The sequence below is a fragment of the Staurois parvus genome, unplaced genomic scaffold (genome assembly GCF_062004578.1).
Source record: "Staurois parvus isolate SC_StPar_1 unplaced genomic scaffold, SC_StPar_1.0 ptg000449l, whole genome shotgun sequence".
Taxonomy (NCBI): Eukaryota; Metazoa; Chordata; class Amphibia; order Anura; family Ranidae; genus Staurois; species Staurois parvus.
In genome coordinates, this window is record NW_028318245.1 from 185,065 (window position 1) to 203,791 (window position 18,727).

Here is an 18,727-nt window from a genome sequence, read left to right on the forward strand (position 1 = left end):
TATGTGACCTCCGGTACACATCACTATGTGTCAGAAGGGCAGAGAGGAACCCAGAGACACATCAACTGTCCCTTTATCTGTGTCCCGGACTCTTGACAGGTCGTCAAAAGGATACTTGATCTGCTGACAGGAGAGGTGAGCGGTGCCGGGAATTCTGGGACATTCTCCAGTAACAGACAAGGGATGTGTCTGGATGGTGACTGTATCATTGTGTGTGTCAGGTTCCTATAAGGTGTCAGGGTGTCACTGTCTATTTCTCCATGGAGGAGTGGGAGTATTTAGAAGGACACAAGGACCTCTACAAGGACGTCATGATGGACAATCAGCCGCCCCTCACATCACCGGGTAAGAGGAGACTTTATTGTAAAGGAGAGAGCAGTACGGAGGGTCCACCTAGATCCCCCATCATCTGATAAACACATAGAAACAATGGATTCAGTCAGTGTGTGTGTTTCTGACAGATGGATCCAGTGATGGGAACCCACCAGAGAGATGTCCCCGTCCTCTGTATTTCTGGGATTCCACACAGGAAGGTCACACCATCCCTCACCATCATCAGGTAGATGGATCCAGTCATGGGAACCCACCAGAGAGATGTCCCCGTCCTCTGTATTCCTGGGATTCCACACAGGAAGGTCACACCATCCCTCACCATCATCAGGTAGGTGGGACTTTCCAGAAATAATCCTTTATGATAAACTGTAAATGAGTTGGCATTGCCCTGTGGTGTCTACTGGTTTTAGGGCTTCCATCTTACAGGTGTTATTCTTTGTCTTCTTGGGGTTTAGGGCAAAGACCAGATTGATATGAAAGTTGAAGTCAAAGAGGAAGAAGAAGAGACGTATGTGACGAGTGATCTCCAGCCTACAGAGAAGGTTGAGATGACCATAATAAATAAACTGGAGCGATCTTTCCAAGATATCGGCACAGGTAATGAACATCGACCTCAAAAAAGCTTCCATTTTCACTTTATTTCTTTAAGTATGAGGAATGGAGTTGGACGAAACCTTCTTCAGAATGAATGACTTCATCCGGTAAGATGAAACTGAATTCTTACATGGTAAACCACCAAATCTATTACAGGCTGAAGCAGAAGGGGGCTACTTTCTGGATTTGTTTTGTATCGTTCAATATTTTTATTGAAAATCAGAGTAAACTGTGTATTGGATGGTACCCACAGTATACTGGATCAAACTTCTAGTATATTGGACGGTACCCACAGTATATTGGACGGTACCCACAGTATATTGGACGGTACCCACAGTATATTGGACGGTACCCACAGTATATTGGACGGTACCCACAGTATATTGGACGGTACCCACAGTATATTGGACGGTACCCACAGTATATTGGACGGTACCCACAGTATATTGGACGGTACCCAATATACTATTGGTACGATCCAATATACTATGGGTACCCTCCAATATGCTATTGGTACGATCCAATATGCTATTGGTACGATCCAATATGCTATGGGTACGATCCAATATGCTATGGGTACGGTCCAATATGCTATGGGTACCCTCCAATATGCTATGGGTACGATCCAATATGCTATGGTTACCCTCCAATATGCTATGGTTACCCTCCAATATACTATGGGTACCCTCCAATATACTATGGGTATGGTCCAATATACTATGGGATGATCCCACGCTGAACTGTTGACCAACATTTATGATTCTTCGATGTAAAACCAGAAAAATGACAATCGTTATTTAATAATCGTTTTCCCAGCAGATGAACGATGTGTCAGGAATTCTCCAGGAAAGAACATACATCGAAGACCTCACCGCTTGGAAAGATCGATGGGTCCCTCCAGTGTCGGGGAATCTTCCATAGACTCAACTTCCGTAACTCCAGATATCCATCTGAGATCCCATGGTACGGAGAGACCGACAGATCCGTCCAACCCCAAGGACTCTCCTTTCAGCCACGAAGGGGTTCACACAGGCGAGAGTTCAATGTTGTGTTTGGGGTGCGGCAAATCTTTCACAAGGAAATCTGAACTTCTTCTACATCTCAGATCTCACACCAGCGTGACCTACACTTGTTCGGAGTGCGGGAAATCCTTCAATAAGAAAAGTGAATTTCTGACACATCATAAAATTCACGATCCTTATTCGTGTGCAGTGTGTGGGAAATCCTTCACTCTGAAAGGAGATTTTAACAAACATCAGAGAGTTCACACAGGAGAGCGTCCTTTTTCTTGTTCAGAGTGTGGGAAAGGTTTCACTCAAAAGCCACACCTTCTTACACACCAGAGGATTCACACTGGGGAACGTCCTTTTTCATGTTCAGAGTGCGGGAAGTGTTTCACATTGAAAGGAAGTCTCCTAATACACCAGAGAACTCACACCGGGGAGCGTCCTTATTCGTGTTCGGCGTGCGGGAAAGCTTTCACTGTGAAAGGAGACCTGGTTAAACACCAGAGAGTTCACACGGGTGAGCGTCCTTATTCATGCTCAGAGTGCGGGAAATGTTTCACGTGGAAAAGAGACCTTCTTAAGCACCAGAGGAGCCACACGGGCGAATGCCCCTATTCCTGCGCAGAGTGTGGGAAATGTTTCACCAAGAGAGGAAAACTTATTAGGCACCAGAGCAGCCACACAGAAGAACATCCTTATTCGTGCTCAGAGTGCGGGAAATGTTTCAGATTTAAAGGGAATCTAAAAAAACATCAGAGAACGCATGCCCGTTGATAGGTATACCTCTAGATGAAGGACATAGAAGACAATGACCTCCCCCAGCTCATACCCATCCCGGGCTCCATGCTTGGGAGGAAAACATATGGACCTTCTGAATATACCCAGAGCTTGGGAAGGCAAGATCGCCCTGAATAATTATCTCCTCCCCCACATTAGTGGGGAAAAAACCCTCTCCCGACACCCCGATAGGAGCCCACCTGACTCCCGGGACAAGACCTCCAGTCTCCTGGCTGCTGGTTGGGACCCCTCTGACCCCCGGGTGAGACCTGCTGTCTCCAAACTAGGAGCCCTAAGCTGTCCTCTGGCTTGAGACCTCCAGTCTCCTGGATGGGGCCCCTCTGACCCCCAGGTGAGACCTTCTGTCTCCAAACTGGGAGCCCTAAGCTATCCTCTGGCTTGAGACCTCCAGTCCCCTGGATGGGACCCCTCTGACCCCCGGGTGAGACCTGCTTCCTCCAAACTGGGAGCCCTAAGCTATCCTCTGGCTTGAGACCTCCAGTCCCCTGGATGGGACCCCTCTGACCCCCGGGTGAGACCTGGTGCCTCCAAACTGGAAGCCCTAAGCTATCCTCTAGCTTGAGACCTCCAGTCTCCTTGCTGCTGGATAGGACCACACTGACCCCTGGGTCAGACCTTCTGTCTCCAAACTGGGAACCCTGACCTATCCTCTGGCTTGAGTATATAACAACTCTGCAGAGGAAAGGAAGCCAGCAACTCGATGGCTTGAGACCTCCAGTCTCCTGGATGGGACCCATTTGACCCCCGGGCGAGACCTGCTGCCTCCAAACTGGGAGCCCTAAGCTATCCTCTGGCTTGAGGACAGGAAACCAGCAACTCCATCATCTGCAATTAATGAGTTTTGTTAAAGCAGGGGGGAGCCATATGTAGGCGATGACGTCATCACGCTTGGTGTACTGTGGTGAGCTGTACTACACAAGACCGTGCTGCATATTTTGTGATGTTAAGAGCCATGATGTTTTTTTTTTTTTTTTTTTACTATGTGAGTGTCTTTGTACTTTTTTTTTCCTTTTAATAAATGATATCCATGAGCACTATTGGTTCCATTTTGTTTTATATCAAATTGCCTGAATGGATGTGTGGAGGAGAGGTTGTGGTGGGGCGGAGAGGAGATCCCCATGGTCAACCCTACCGTAAGGAATGCATTTTCTGGCCTCTTGAATAATCTTGGAGGCCGAAATTGGAGGTGAGATTGGTGGTCAAAATTGGAGGTCAAAATGGAGGTAAAATTGGTGGTCAAAATTGGAGGTGAAATTGGTGGTCAAAATTGGCGATGAAATTGGTGGTCAAAATTGGCGGTGAAATTGGTGGTCAAAATTGGCGGTGAAATTGGTGGTCAAATGGGAGGTGAAATTGGTGGTCAAAATGGAGGTGAAATTGGTGGTCAAAATTGGTTGTCAAAATTGGAGGTGAAATTGGTGTTCGAAATTGGTGGTGAAATTGGTGTTTGAAATTGGAGGTCGAAATTGAGGTAAAATTGGCGGTGAAATTGTTCAAAATTGAGGTAAAATTGGTGGTGAAATTGTTCAAAATTGTAGGTGAAAACCACCATATTACTGGATGGAGTATTTCTTCTTCCAATCTTCATCTGATTGACCATGACGGGAGAATCTGCGATAGGATTGGTGCCGGTCTCCTCACATCTATTTAATCCTCCTTCAGGAGAGACTGTTTTGGGGTTTTTTATTCGTCTTCTTGGGTTATGGTTTGTTGGGTTTGTTTTTTTGCGGCACCAGATGTGGTGAAGATTTCATATGATCACGGTGTGATGTTTGTTTATTTGTTGATATCAGATAGATCTTAGATCTATCCATAGATGTGTATTTCATGTTTAACTCGACAAAATAGAAGAATGCTCCATCGGGAAGTAGTCTAAAATGTTTGAAATAACGTAGGCTGCAGATTTTGCACTCACCACTAGGGGAGTAATTGCATTTATTGTGAGCGGAAAGCCCCAAACAGGAAGTGATGTCAGAGTATAAACAAGGAGTTCCGAGTAAGAGGTAAGTTTGGAGGAAGTAGGAGACATTGCTGGAAGTGGCAGCAGAGGAGGTAATAGGATCTGATTTTCTATTTACACCCAGTAACCTCCCATCATGCCCGTCCTCTTCCTCCATTGTCACGCCCATCCTCTTCCTCCATTGTCACGCCCGTCCTCTTCCTCCATTGTCACACCCGTCCTCTTCCTCCACAGTCACGCCCGTCCTCTTCCTCCACAGTCACGCCCGTCCTCTTCCTCCACAGTCACGCCCGTCCTCTTCCTCCACAGTCACGCCCGTCCTCTTCCTCCACAGTCACGCCCGTCCTCTTCCTCCACAGTCACTCCTGTCCTCTTCCTCCATAGTCCCGTCCGTCCTCTTCTTTCAACGTCCTGTCCGTCCTCTTCCTCCACCGTCCCGTCCGTCCTCTTCCTCCACCGTCCCGTCCGTCCTCTTCCTCCATCGTCACTGTGGCGTCTAGTAGGGTTCATAATAAAGACACATCCTAAATATAGAGCCATTTATCCAAATTTTGGTCTATTTCCAAATTGGGGGATCACCACTCACACCGGAACCTGTAAGATAGCATAACAAGCCGACTGAGATGTCAGAACCGGAGGAATGCACATTATTTACCCCAGGAGAATCCAAAGAGTCTCATTCTGTGATCTGCCTAGAGAGAGGAGCATTCTGCATGGACCAGATGACCACCTCAATGAGGTTGGATGAGAACTGGAGTCAAATGGCAGAAAGGATATTAGACCTCACCCTGGAGATCATCTACCTGCTGACCGGAGAGGTGAGGAGGATTCTGGGAGGTCACATGACATCACTCATCTCTATTAATAAAACACAGACCTGACCGGAGAGGTGAGGAGGATTCTGGGAGGTCACATGACATCACTCATCTCTATTAATAAAACACAGACCTGACCGGAGAGGTGAGGAGGATTCTGGGAGGTCACATGACATCACTCATCTCTATTAATAAAACACAGACCTGACCGGAGAGGTGAGGAGGATTCTGGGAGGTCACATGACATCACTCATCTCTATTAATAAAACACAGACCTAACCGGAGAGGTGAGGAGGATTCTGGGAGGTCACATGACATCACTCTCATCTCTATTAATAAAACACAGACCTAACCGGAGAGGTGAGGAGGATTCTGGGAGGTCACATGACATCACTCTCATCTCTATTAATAAAACACAGACCTGACTGGAGAGGTGAGGAGGATTCTGGGAGGGTCTTAAAATACTACCCTTGTTCTTTCAGAGTTTATCTCCTCTGAAGTTTGCTGATCTTGTGACCATAAAAGTGCCTTCACCTCACTCACTTAATCCTGAAAGAAAGGACAAGAAGATTCTAGAAGTCACCCAGAAGATGATGGAGCTGCTGACAGGAGAGGTGAGCGGTGCCGGGAATTCTGGGACATTCTCCAGTAACAGACAAGGGATGTGTCTGGATGGTGACTGTAGCATTGTGTGTGTCAGGTCCCTATAAGGTGTCAGGGTGTCACTGTCTATTTCTCCATGGAGGAGTGGGAGTATTTAGAAGGACACAAGGATCTCTACAAGGACGTCATGATGGACAATCAGCCGCCCCTCACATCACTGGGTAAGAGGAGACTTTATTGTAAAGGAGAGAGCAGTACGGAGGATCCACCTAGATCCCCCATCATCTGATAAACACATAGAAACAATAAATTCAGTCAGTGTATGTGTTCCCTACAGATGGATCCAGTCATGGGTACCCACCAGAGAGATGTCCCCGTCCTCTGTATTCCCGGGATTCCACACAGGAAGGTCACACCATCCCTCACCATCATCAGGTAGATGGATCCAGTCATGGGAACCCACCAGAGAGATGTCCCCGTCCTCTGTATTCCTGGGATTCCACACAGGAAGGTCACACCATCCCTCACCATCATCAGGTAGATGGATCCAGTCATGGGAACCCACCAGAGCGATGTCCCCGTCCTCTGTATTCCCGGGATTCCACACAGGAAGGTCACACCATCCCTCACCATCATCAGGTAGATGGGTCTAGTAATGGGAACCCACCAGAGAGATGTCCCCGTCCTCTGTATTCCCGGGATTCCACACAGGAAGGTCACACCATCCCTCACCATCATCAGGTAGCTGGGACTGGGTACTTCAGAGCCATTCTAAACTCTGTGAGATTACATTTTTAAATGCAGTCTCTTGTTATTAATGCTTACTTCTTATAAACATCATTTTCCATGATTTTTGGGGGTTTAGAGTGAAGACCTGATTCATATAAATGTTGAGGTAAAAGAGGAAGAAAAAGAGACATATGTGATGGGTCAACAGGCTGTGGAAAAAGTTGAGATGAATATGAACCATAAACTGGAGCAATTTTCCCTGGACATTGGCACAGGTAATGAACATTGAGGCTGAACATTTTCCATCTTCATTTTACCTTTTCAAGTATGGGGTATTGGATGTGTGATCTCTTGTCATCATAGATAAAATAATGGTTTCTAGATCTGTGTCAGTCACATAATTCCACAACGTCTGTTCTATCCAGGTTCAACACAAACAACCTCAGTAAGGATAAAACTCAGGAATCTTAGACCAAAGAAACATCATCCATGTACTGTACCTGCTCCACAATCATATGTTCCATTCCTCAATATAACGTCATGTTCCCAACAAATGAGGAGGAGATACTGGACACCATATGAAAGGTCCATCTCCATTCCTCAATATAACGTCATGTTCCCAACAAATGAGGAGGAGATACTGGACACCATATGAAAGGTCCATCTCCTTTCCTCAATATAACGTCATGTTCCCAACAAATGAAGAGGAGATACTGGACACCATATGAAAGGTCCATCTCCATTCCTCAATATAACGTCATGTTCCCAACAAATGAGGAGATACTGGACACCATATGAAAGGTCCATCTCCATTCCTCAATATAACGTCATGTTCCCAACAAATGAGGAGATACTGGACACCATATGGAAGGTCCATCTCCATCCCTCAATATATGGTCATGCTCCTAATTTGGTGATATGACGGCACCCATTTCGTTTCTGGGACCCCGTGCAGTCCGGATACACCAACATGCAAGACTGAAATGTAAACATGAAAAACATTTTTTATGATTTATGTAAAATAATTTTTACAAAATGTAAAATTGTTTCTCAACAGATGGACGCTATCTCAGGAGAACCTCAGAAGACTTTTCTCATAAATCACATTCTGTTGCTCCAGATATAAATCTGATATCAAATAAATCAACAGATTCATGTCATTCCAAAGAATCATTTTTAGGTCATGAAGGGGTCCACACAGACATGAGTTTAATGTCGTGTTCTGAGTGCGGGAAATATTTTACAATGAGACCCGAACTTCTTTCACATCGTAAATCTCACGCCGGTATGACTTATACTTGTTCAGAGTGCGGGAAATCCTTCACTGAGAAAAGCAAACTTATTACACATCAGAAAAGTCACACAGGGGAGAATCCTTATTCGTGCTCAGAGTGCGGGAAATGTTTCACTTTGAAAGGAGATTTGAACCGACATCAGAGAGTCCACACGGGCGAGCGTCCTTTTTCTTGTTCGGAATGCGGCAAATATTTCGCTCAAAAAGCAAACCTGGTTATGCACAAACGAATCCACTCCGGGGAACGTCCCTTTTCATGTTCAGAGTGCGGGAAATGTTTTACTGACAGAGGAAAACTTATTGTACATCGTAAAATTCACACAGGTGAGCGTCTTCATTCATGCTCGGTGTGCGGGAAATGTTTCATTCAGAAAGGAGGCCTTCTCGTACACCAGAGAAGTCACACAGGTGAGCGTCCCTATGCATGTTTGGAGTGTGGGAAACGTTTCACTGAGAAAGGAAAGCTTATTAGACACCATAGTAGTCACACGGGGGAACGACTTTTTTCATGTTTGGAGTGCGGAAAATCTTTCACACTTAAAGGAAATCTACATAAACATCAGAAAACGCATGTCCATTGATAAGAATACCTCCTCTAGACAAATGGATCTAGAAGACAAGGACCTCTCCAAACTCCTTCCCATCTCTGGCTCCAGGCTTGGGAGGGAAAGAAATGGACCTTTGAATTTACACATTCTCTCCAGGAAGAGCCTGGGAGGCAAGATCGCCCTGAATAATTATCTCCTCCCCCAACCCACATTATTGGAAAAAAACCCTCAGTGATTGGGCAAGGTAGAATAAATATTCTTAACCCTTGGAAAGTCCTTCACAACCCTTGGAGAGCCCTTCACAACCCTTGGAGAGCCCTTCACAACCCTTGGAGAGCCCTTCACAACCCTTGGAGAGCCCTTCACAACCCTTGGAGAGCCCTTCACAACCCTTGGAGAGCCCTTCACAACCCTTGGAGAGCCCTTCACAACCCTTGGAGAGCCCTTCACAACCCTTGGAGAACCCTTCACAACCCTTGGAGAACCCTTCACAACCCTTGGAAAGCCCTTCACAAACCTTGGAGAACGCCTCACAATCATTGGAGAGCCCTTCGCAACCCTTTGGAGAGCCCTTCGCAACCCTTGGAGAACCCTTCACAAACCTTAGAGAACCCTACCAGCCTTTCTGTGCCTTTACTGAAGATGTTGGCTTGTCATTGGTTGACACACCGTATAATTATTAAAAAATATATATAACTGATTTTTTATTTTTTTTTTTTAACTCCTTCACGCCAACCATACGCAAATATGCAGCCCCACTGGACTGGGCTTTCTTGGGGCCGTGAATTTGTGTCTGGAAGTGCACTGCACAGTGCGCTCCCAGCACAGAGACCAGGGTCTCACCAAGAGTCCAGGGTTCTGTGGTAATAATGGGGACCTGAAACGGCCGATTCCAGGTCACCTGATCACTAAGCCTCTGATTTGGCTATAACAGTGATCAGTCACTATGAAGCCCACCCCCATGTTTTCTCTCTCTGAATGGAGGAGAGAAATACATGGTACACTATATTGCCCCAAAGTATTGGGCGGCCAGCCTTTCCACGCACATGACCTTTAATGGCCCCTCCCAGTCTTAGTCCATAGGGTTCAATATTGAGTTGGCCCCGCCCTTTGCAGCTATAACAGCTTCAACTCTTCTGGGAAGGCCGTCCACAAGGTTTAGGAGGGTGTCTATGGGAAGGTTGGACCATTCTTCCAGAAGCACATTTGTCAGGTCAGGCACTGATGTCGGGGGAGGAGGCCTGGCTCGCAGTCTCCACTCTAATTCATCCCAAAGGTGTTCTATGGGGTTGAGGTCAGGACTCTGTGCAGGCCAGTCAAGTTCCTCCACCCCAAACTGGCTCCTCCATGTCTTTATGGACCTTGCTTTGTGCACTGGTGTGCAGTCATGTTGGAACAGGAAGGGGCCATCCCCAAACTCTTCCCACAAAGTTGGGAGCATGAAATTGTCCAAAATGTCGCCTTAGGAGTTCCCTTCATTGGAACTAGGGGGCCAAGCCCAACCCCTGAAAAACAACCTCACACCAAGTTCCTCCACCCCAAACTTCCTTTGATAATTAAAAAAGAAAAAAAAAATATCAGGTGATATTGGTTACCATATCACCACCAAATGAAAGCCCAATTTGTCCTGAAAAAAACACGGTCTAGTCCACTCGGTTGCACAAAGTAGATGTGATGAGACGGACGGTTTTACTAACACAGGTCAATGCTGAAAAATTGTGCTTAGGCATTGAGATTTGTCTCACCCTCAGGCAGGGAAGGGGTTAAACAAGAACTGATTTACATTTAATCATTTATTATCATTTTCCTAAAGAGAAGAAAAGGGTCTATCATTTCAATGCTCTGATCCTAGTCACTTTTTAAATGACCGCAATTCCATTAATTCGATTAAAAATACGATCCATTCACAGAGTTTCATTCATTGGTGTCAGTGGGATCAATAGTGCCTCATCATTGGTGTCAGTGTAAGAATTAGTTCCCCTTCTCTGGTGTCAGTGGGAGAAATGGTATCCCATCATTGGTGTCAGTGGAAGGAATAGTGCCCCATTGGTGGTGTCAGTGGGAAGAATAATGCCCCAACATTGGTGTCAGTGGGAGAAACACTGCCCCGTCATTGTTGTCAGTGGGAGTAATAGTGCCCCATGATTGGTGTCAGCGTGAGAATTAGTTTCCCTTCTCTGATGTCATTGGGAGAAATAGTATCCCATCATTGGTGTCAGTGGGAGGAATAGTGCCCCATCATGGGTGTGCTAGGAATTGTGCCCCATCGTTGGTGTCTGTGGGAGGAATAGTGCCCCATCGTTGGTGTCATGGCGGGGTGGATCCATCCTGCCTTGTATCAACGGTTCAGGCTGGTGGTGGTGGTGTCATGGTGTGGTGGATCCATCCTGCTTTGTATCAGCGGTTCAGGCTGATGGTGGTGGTGTCATGGTGTGGTGGATCCATCCTGCCTTGTATCAATGGTTCAGGCTGGTGGTGTAATGGTGTGGTGGATCCATCCTGCCTTGTATCAGCGGTTCAGGCTGGTGGTGGTGGTGTCATGGTGTGGTGGATCCATCCTGCTTTGTATCAGCAGTTCAGGCTGATGTTGGTGGTGTCATGGTGTGGTGTATCCATACTGCCTTGTATCAGTGATTCAGGCTGGTGGTGGTGGTGTCATGGTGTGATGGATCCATACTGCCTTGTATCCACGGCTCAGGCTTGTGATGGTGGTGTCATTGGGTGGGGAAGATTTTCTTGGCACACTTTGGGCCCCTTAGTACCAATTGAGCGTCGTTTACACACCACGGCCTACCCGAGTGTTATTGCTGACCATGTCCATCGCTTTATGACTCCAGTGTCCCCATCTTCTGGTGGCTCCTTCCAGCAGGATAATACACCATGTGACTGAAGGGAAATGTATGTTCATTGCCCTCCATTTTCTCATCTTTTATTGTTTAGATAAATATATAGTTGTGTGTCAGTTATGTGCTATAAGGCCTGCACCCATGTATTCTTTTAAATCTAGTTCTGCTCAAGGCATGAAAACTAACCAATTATTTCTTTGTACTAACAGCACCTGTTTCTGCCATGATATAGATAAAAGTCAATTATTTCTGTCCCATGGGAAAATAACTGTTGGTTACTTGTAACTGATTTCAAGGTCTGAGAAAATTTAGATTGCTCATGTTCACAGCCTTGACAAGTATCCAGCAAAATTCAATTGTATGGTTTTCTTTGTAATTGTTATAATATAAGAAAAAGAGTCTATGAATAAAGTTTCAGATCACTGTCTGCATGGCTTGGTGTGTGCGTGAAAATCTTTCTCCTCGCAGAGAGTGGTCTCTTGAGCTCAACGGGAAACCGAAACTTACCAGTGTTTATATAAGAAAAAACCCTTTCAGATACAAAGCTCAAATCATCTCCAACTGGTTTCTTGAACATGACAATGAGATCACTGGACTCCAATGGCCTCCACAGCCACCAGATCTCCATCCAATAGAGGACCTTTGGGATGTTGTGGAATGGGAGATTCCCATCATGGATGTGCAGCCGACAAATCTGCAGCAACTGCGTGAGGCTATCATGTCAATATGGAGCCAAATCTCTGAGGAACGTCTTCAACACCTTATTGAATCTATGCCACAAAAAATGAAGGCAAAGGGTCCAACTGGGGACTAGCAAGGTGGACCTCAAAAAGTGGCCGGTGAGAGTACATCAAAGGTGACCCCAGTATCTGTGATAAACTGGAGGTGGTACGAGTGGAGAATGCGACAACTTAAAAAAAATGGACAGAAGATACAGGGCTATGGGAATTGTTAGAGACCAGGACAGGAAGTGATGTGAAGGTACAGATGGGAAGTCTCTATGGAAGACAGGAAGTGATGTCAGGAACAGGCAGGAAGTGATGTCAGGTATAAATGGGAAGTTCCGGGGTGAGAGGTGATTCGGGAGGGAAGTAGAGAGGAGACCTTGTTGGGTCTGGCAGCAGACGAGGTAATGAGATCTTATATATTCAACTTTAAATACATCAAGAAAAATATCCTCCTCCTGTAAGGAGAACAGTTGAGTACTGTCCATGATACTTTTTTTTATTTGCACCAACATCCACATTTTCAACATCCACTGCCTTCACCTCGATCCCTCCTTCTATATGGCCACTGGGGAAACGGGAACGCGCAACACTAGAAATTGGTTTCCAGTTCCCCAGTAAAGAAAGATAAGTAGGGCGCACCGTGCACTTCCTCGTAGCGAGGAGTGGTGTCACGTACCTGACTTCGGGGCCCGAAATGACGAGGGTGGGCTCTTGCGTGATTCCCGTCCAAACACCCCTGGTAGTGGAGACAGGGACTGCTAGGGCAGTGGAAGGGCTCAGGTGCCAGGAAGCTGTTGTGGTGGACTGAAGCTTGGCAGCACAGGAGACCTCCCAGTGGTAGTACGGAGGCTGGTCACAAGCCTTGGTCAGCAGCAGCCAGGCAGACGGGTGCAGAACCAGGTCAAGGTCAGAACGGGCAGAAGTCGGTAACGTGCTGGCAGCGAGGTACAAGTCATGAGGCAGAGACGTAGTCAGGGATCCAAGCCGAGGTCGGTGATCCAAGAGGGGTGTCATATTGAGCCGGGTCAGGAACCAAGTTTAGCAGACTTTCAAGAACCAGGGAACACATGGACTAGAGCTAACGTCGATACAGCACTGAAATCAGGCAGACTCTCAAGAAGCAGGGAACACAGGAACTAGAGCTGAAGACAATCCAGCACTGAAGCCAGGCAGACTCTCAAGAACCAGGAACACAGGAACTAGAGCTGAAGACAATCCAGCACTGAAGCCAGGCAGACTCTCAAGAACCGGGGAACACGGGAACTAGAGCTGAAGACAATCCAGCACTGAAGCCAGGCAGACTCTCAAGAACCAGGGAACACAGGAACTAGAGCTGAAGACAATCCAGCGCTGCAGCCAGGCAGACTCTCAAGAACCAGGAACACAGGAACTAGGGCTGAAGACAATCCAGTGCTGAAGCCAGGCAGACTCTCAAGATCCAGGAACTAGAGCTGAAGACAATCCAGTGCTGAAGCCAGGCAGACTCTCAAGATCCAGGAACACAGGAACTAGAGCTGAAGACAATCCAGCGCTGAAGCCAGGCAGACTCTCAAGAAGCAGGGAACACAGGAACTAGAGATGAAGACAAACCAGCACTGAAGCCAGGCAGACTCTCAAGAAGCAGAGAACACAGGAACTAGAGCTGAAAACAATCCAGCACTGAAGCCAGGCAGACTCTCGAGAACCAGGAACTAGAACTGAAGACAATCCAGCACTGAAGCCAGGCAGACTCTCAAGAAGCAGGGAACACAGGAACTAGAGCTGAAGAAATTCCAGCACTGAATCCAGGCAGACTCTTAAGAACCAGGTGGGGGGTGCTTCAGCTTCACAGAGAGGTGCAGGATCTGTAGGAGGAGTTCTGTCCTCCTCTCTGCTGCTGACTGCTGAGACAAGGTTTGGGCGGAGACGAGGGGGTGTTGCGGCTTCACAGAGGGGTGCAGGATCTGCAGGTGGACTTCTGTCCTCCTCTCTGCTGCCAACTGCTGAGACAAGGTGGGGACGGAGACGAGGGGGTGTTGCGGCTTCACAGAGAGGTGCAGGATCTGTAGGAGGAGTTCTGTCTTCCTCTCTGCTGCCGACTGCTGAGACAAGGTGGGGGGTTGGAGACGAGGGGGGTGCTGCGGCCTCACAGAGAGGTGCAGGATCTGGAGGAGGAGTTCTATCCTCTCTGCTGCCGACTGCTGAGACAAGGGGGGGTGCTGCAGCTTCACAGAGAGGTGCAGGATCTGGAAGAGGAGTCTGTCCTCCTCTCTGCTGCCGACTGCTGAGACAAGGTGGAGGTGGAGATGAGGGGGGTGCTGCGGCTTCACAGAAAGGTGCAGGATCTGTAGGAGGAGTTCTGTCCTCCTCTCTGCTGCTGACTGCTGAGACAAGGTTTTGGGCGGAGACTAGGGGGATGCTGCGGCTTCACAGAGAGGTGCAGGATCTGGAGGAGGAGTTCTGTCCTCTCTGCTGCCGACTGCTGAGACAAAGTGGGGGTGGAGATGAGGGGGGTGCTGCGGCTTCACAAAGAAGGGTGCAGGATCTGTAGGAGGAGTTCTGACCTCCTCTCTGCTGCCGACTGCTGAGACAAGGTGGGGGTGGAGACGAGGGGGTGCTGCAGCTTCACAAAGAGGGGTGCAGGATCTGTAGGAGGAGTTCTGACCTCCTCTCTGCTGCCGATTGCTGACACAAGGTGGGGGCAGAGACGAGGGGGTGCTGTACCGTACTCAAAGAAAATAATTTTTACTGGTAAGTCAATTATTTTAGGTTTGAAAGGGGTGGGGGTAGTTACAACCTCTGTGGAGTTTTTTTATTTGGCTCTATGGCACTATTGGGGGGATTACCACCCTCATCCTTTTCTATCTTATAACTGAGGCTAGTAATATACCATAACAAGCACCCTCCAGTATCATAATTAAAAGAACGCCATTAACACTATTCATCCCAGAAAAATCCCCAAAAATCTGTTTATTTTTCTACAGAGAGAGGTATTTTGCATTGGTCAAATGACAACCTGAATGAGGATGGAGGAGGACCAGAGTCAAATGGTGGAGAAGATACTTAACCTCACCCTGGAGATCATCTACCTGCTGATCGGAGAGGTGAGGAGGATTCTGGGAGGTCACATGACATCACTCTCATCTCTATTAATAAAACACGGACCTGACTGGAGAGGTGAGGAGTATTCTGGGAGGTCACATGACATCACTCTCATCTCTATTAATAAAACACAGACCTGACCGGAGAGGTGAGGAGGATTCTGGGAGGTCACATGACATCACTCTCATCTCTATTAATAAAACACAGACCTGACCAGAGAGGTGAGGAGGATTCTGGGAGTCTAACATGATATTCCTATTGGTTCCTCAATACAGAGATTTCCTCTTCTGAAGTCAGGTGATCAAATGACCATCACAGTGCCTCCATGTGACTCCCTAAACCCTGAGAGACACAACATGCAGAAGATTCTAGAAGTCACCAAGAAGATGATGGAGCTGCTGACAGGAGAGGTGAGCGGTGCCGGGAATTCTGGGACATTCTCCAGTAACAGACAAGGGATGTGTCTGGATGGTGACTGTATCATTGTGTGTGTCAGGTTCCTATAAGGTGTCAGGGTGTCACTGTCTATTTCTCCATGGAGGAGTGGGAGTATTTAGAAGGACACAAGGACCTCTACAAGGACGTCATGATGGACAACCAGCCACCCCTCACATCACCGGGTAAGAGGAGACTTTATTGGAAAGGAGAGAGCAGTACGGAGGATCCACCTAGATCCCCCATCATCTGCTAAACACATAGAAACAATGGATTCAGTCAGTGTGTGTGTTTCCTACAGATGGATCCAGTCATGGGAACCCACCAGAGAGATGTCCCCGTCCTCTGTATTCCCGGGATTCCACACAGGAAGGTCACACCATCCCTCACCATAATCAGGTAGATGGATCCAGTCATGGGAACCCACCAGAGAGATGTCCCCGTCCTCTGTATTCCTGGGATTCCACACAGGAAGGTCACACCATCCCTCACCATCATCAGGTAGATGGGTCCAGTAATGGGAACCAACCAGAGAGATGTCCCCATCATCTGTATTCCCGGGATTCCACACTGGAAGGTCACACCATCCCTCACCTTCATCAGGTAGGTGGGACAGAGCACTTAGAAATTAGCAGCGCTTTTAAAGTCTATAAGATGACATTCTTCAATGTAGTCTCTTGTTATTATGGCACATTTTTCATAGACATAATTTTCATTAATTTTTGGGGTTTAGATTGAAGACCTGACTCATATAAAAGAGGAAGAAAAAGAGACGTATGTGATTGGTGATCAGCAGCCTACAAAGGATTTTAAGATGATCACGAACAATAAACTGGAGCAATTTTTTCAAGATATTGACACAGGTAATAAACATCAAGGCATATATATATGTGTGTGTGTGTGTGTGTGTGTTTGGAACATGACATCAATATAACGTCATGTTCCCAACAAATGAAGAGATACTGGACACCATATGAAAGGTCCATCTCCATTCCTCAATATAACGTCATGTTCCCAACAAATGAGGAGGAGATACTGGACACCATATGAAAGGTCCATCTCCATTCCTCAATATAACTTCATGTTCCCAACAAATGAGGAGATACTGGACACCATATGAAAGGTCCATCTTTACTCCTCAATATAACATCATGTTCCCAACAAATGAGGAGATACTGGACACCATATGAAAGGTCCATCTCCATTCCTCAATATAACATCATGTTCCCAACAAATGAGAAGGAGATACTGGACATTGTATGAAAGGTCCATCTCCATTCCTCAATATAACGTCATATTCCCAACAAATGAAGAGATACTGGACACCATATCAAAGGTCCATCTCCATTCCTCAATATAACTTCATGTTCCCAACAAATGAGGAGGAGATACTGGACACCATATGGAAGGTCCATCTCCATTCCTCAATATAACGTCATGTTCCCAACAAATGAGGAGGAGATACTGGACACCATATGAAAGGTCCATCTCCATTCCTCAATATAACTTCATGTTCCCAACAAATGAGGAGGAGATACTGGACACCATATGAAAGGTCCATCTCCATTCCTCAATATAACGTCATGTTCCCAACAAATGAGGAGGAGATATTGGACACCATAAGAAAGGTCCATCTCCATTCCTCAATATAACATCATGTTCCCAACAAATGAGGAGGAGATACTGGACACCATATGAAAAGTCCATCTCGATTCCTCAATATAATGTCATGTTCCCAACAAATGAGGAGGAGATACTGGACACCATATGAAAGGTCCATCTTTACTCCTCAATATAACGTCATGTTCCCAACAAATGAGGAGATACTGGACACCATATGAAAGGTCCATCTCCATTCCTCAATATAACATCATGTTCCCAACAAATGAGAAGGAGATACTGGACATTGTATGAAAGGTCCATCTCCATTCCTCAATATAACGTCATGTTCCCAACAAATGAGGAGGAGATAGTGGACACCATATGAAAGGTCCATCTCCATTCCTCAATGTAACGTCATGTTCCCAACAAATAAAGAGATACTGGACACCATATGAAAGGTCCATCTCCATTCCTCAATATATCATCATGCTCCCAACAAATGAGGAGGAGATACTGGACACCATATGGAAGGTCCATCTCCATTCCTCAATATAACGTCATGTTCCCAACAAATGAGGAGATACTGGACACCATATGGAAGGTCCATCTCCATTCCTCAATATAACTTCATGTTCCCAACAAATGAGGAGGAGATACTGGACACCATATGAAAGGTCCATCTCCATTCCTCAATATAACGCCATGTTCCCAACAAATGAGAAGATACTGGACACCATATGAAAGGTCCATCTCCATTCCTCAATATAATGTCATGTCCCTAACAAATGAGGAGGAGATACTGGACACCATATGAAAGGTCCATCTCCATTCCTCAATATAACGTCATGTTCCCAACAAATGAGGAGATATTGGACACCATATGAAAAGTCCATCTCCATTCCTCAATATAATGTCATGTTCCCAACAAATGAGGAGGAGATACTGGACACCATATGAAAGGTCCATCTTTACTCCTCAATATAACGTCATGTTCCCAACAAATGAGGAGATATTGGACACCATATGAAAAGTCCATCTCCATTCCTCAATATAATGTCATGTTCCCAACAAATGAGGAGGAGATACTGGACACCATATGAAAGGTCCATCTTTACTCCTCAATATAACGTCATGTTCCCAACAAATGAGGAGATACTGGACACCATATGAAAGGTCCATCTCCATTCCTCAATATAACGTCATGTTCCCAACAAATGAGAAGGAGATACTGGACACCATATGAAAGGTCCATCTCCATTCCTCAATATAACTTCATGTTCCCAACAAATGAGGAGGAGATACTGGACACCATATGAAAGGTCCATCTCCATTCCTCAATATAATGTCATGTTCC

At 46.4% G+C, this 18,727-nt stretch overlaps 3 protein-coding genes across 8 annotated transcripts in view; all 3 read left to right on the forward strand.

Annotated features, from left to right (window-relative positions):
* LOC149453185 (uncharacterized) overlaps window positions 1-18,727 on the forward strand; it is a 199,431-nt gene continuing 180,704 nt past the window's right edge. The window contains exons 1-6 of one of the 5 annotated variants that reach the window (XM_089688338.1): window positions 12,585-12,656; window positions 15,219-15,338; window positions 15,612-15,746; window positions 15,833-15,956; window positions 16,073-16,374; window positions 16,505-16,634. In XM_089688338.1, the coding sequence (XP_089544464.1) occupies window positions 15,255-15,338; window positions 15,612-15,746; window positions 15,833-15,956; window positions 16,073-16,374; window positions 16,505-16,634 (775 nt within the window). In that variant the 5' untranslated portion in view covers window positions 12,585-12,656; window positions 15,219-15,254. Of the gene's footprint in view, window positions 136-3,902; window positions 5,511-5,989; window positions 6,122-12,584; window positions 12,725-15,218; window positions 15,339-15,611; window positions 15,747-15,832; window positions 15,957-16,072; window positions 16,375-16,504; window positions 16,635-18,727 lie in introns of those variants that run through there. The other 4 variants (XM_089688336.1, XM_089688334.1, XM_089688335.1 and 1 more) reach the window with 4 other exon arrangements.
* LOC149453186 (uncharacterized) lies at window positions 4-3,769 on the forward strand. The gene is made up of 5 exons (XM_089688492.1): window positions 4-135; window positions 222-345; window positions 462-661; window positions 789-930; window positions 1,744-3,769. Exons 2-5 carry the CDS (start codon window positions 261-263, stop codon window positions 2,706-2,708), a joined length of 1,392 nt encoding a protein of 463 aa, XP_089544618.1. The 5' UTR covers window positions 4-135; window positions 222-260; the 3' UTR covers window positions 2,709-3,769.
* On the forward strand, window positions 6,931-9,382 carry LOC149453187 (uncharacterized). Of its 2 annotated transcripts, XM_089688531.1 has the most exons (3): window positions 6,931-7,114; window positions 7,265-7,330; window positions 7,897-9,382. In XM_089688531.1, exons 1-3 carry the CDS (start codon window positions 7,036-7,038, stop codon window positions 8,712-8,714), a joined length of 963 nt encoding a protein of 320 aa, XP_089544657.1. In that variant the 5' UTR covers window positions 6,931-7,035; the 3' UTR covers window positions 8,715-9,382. The 2 variants fall into 2 exon arrangements, with proteins under 2 accessions (XP_089544657.1, XP_089544658.1); XM_089688532.1 differs by lacking the exon at window positions 7,265-7,330 and having other exon boundaries at window positions 6,932-7,114.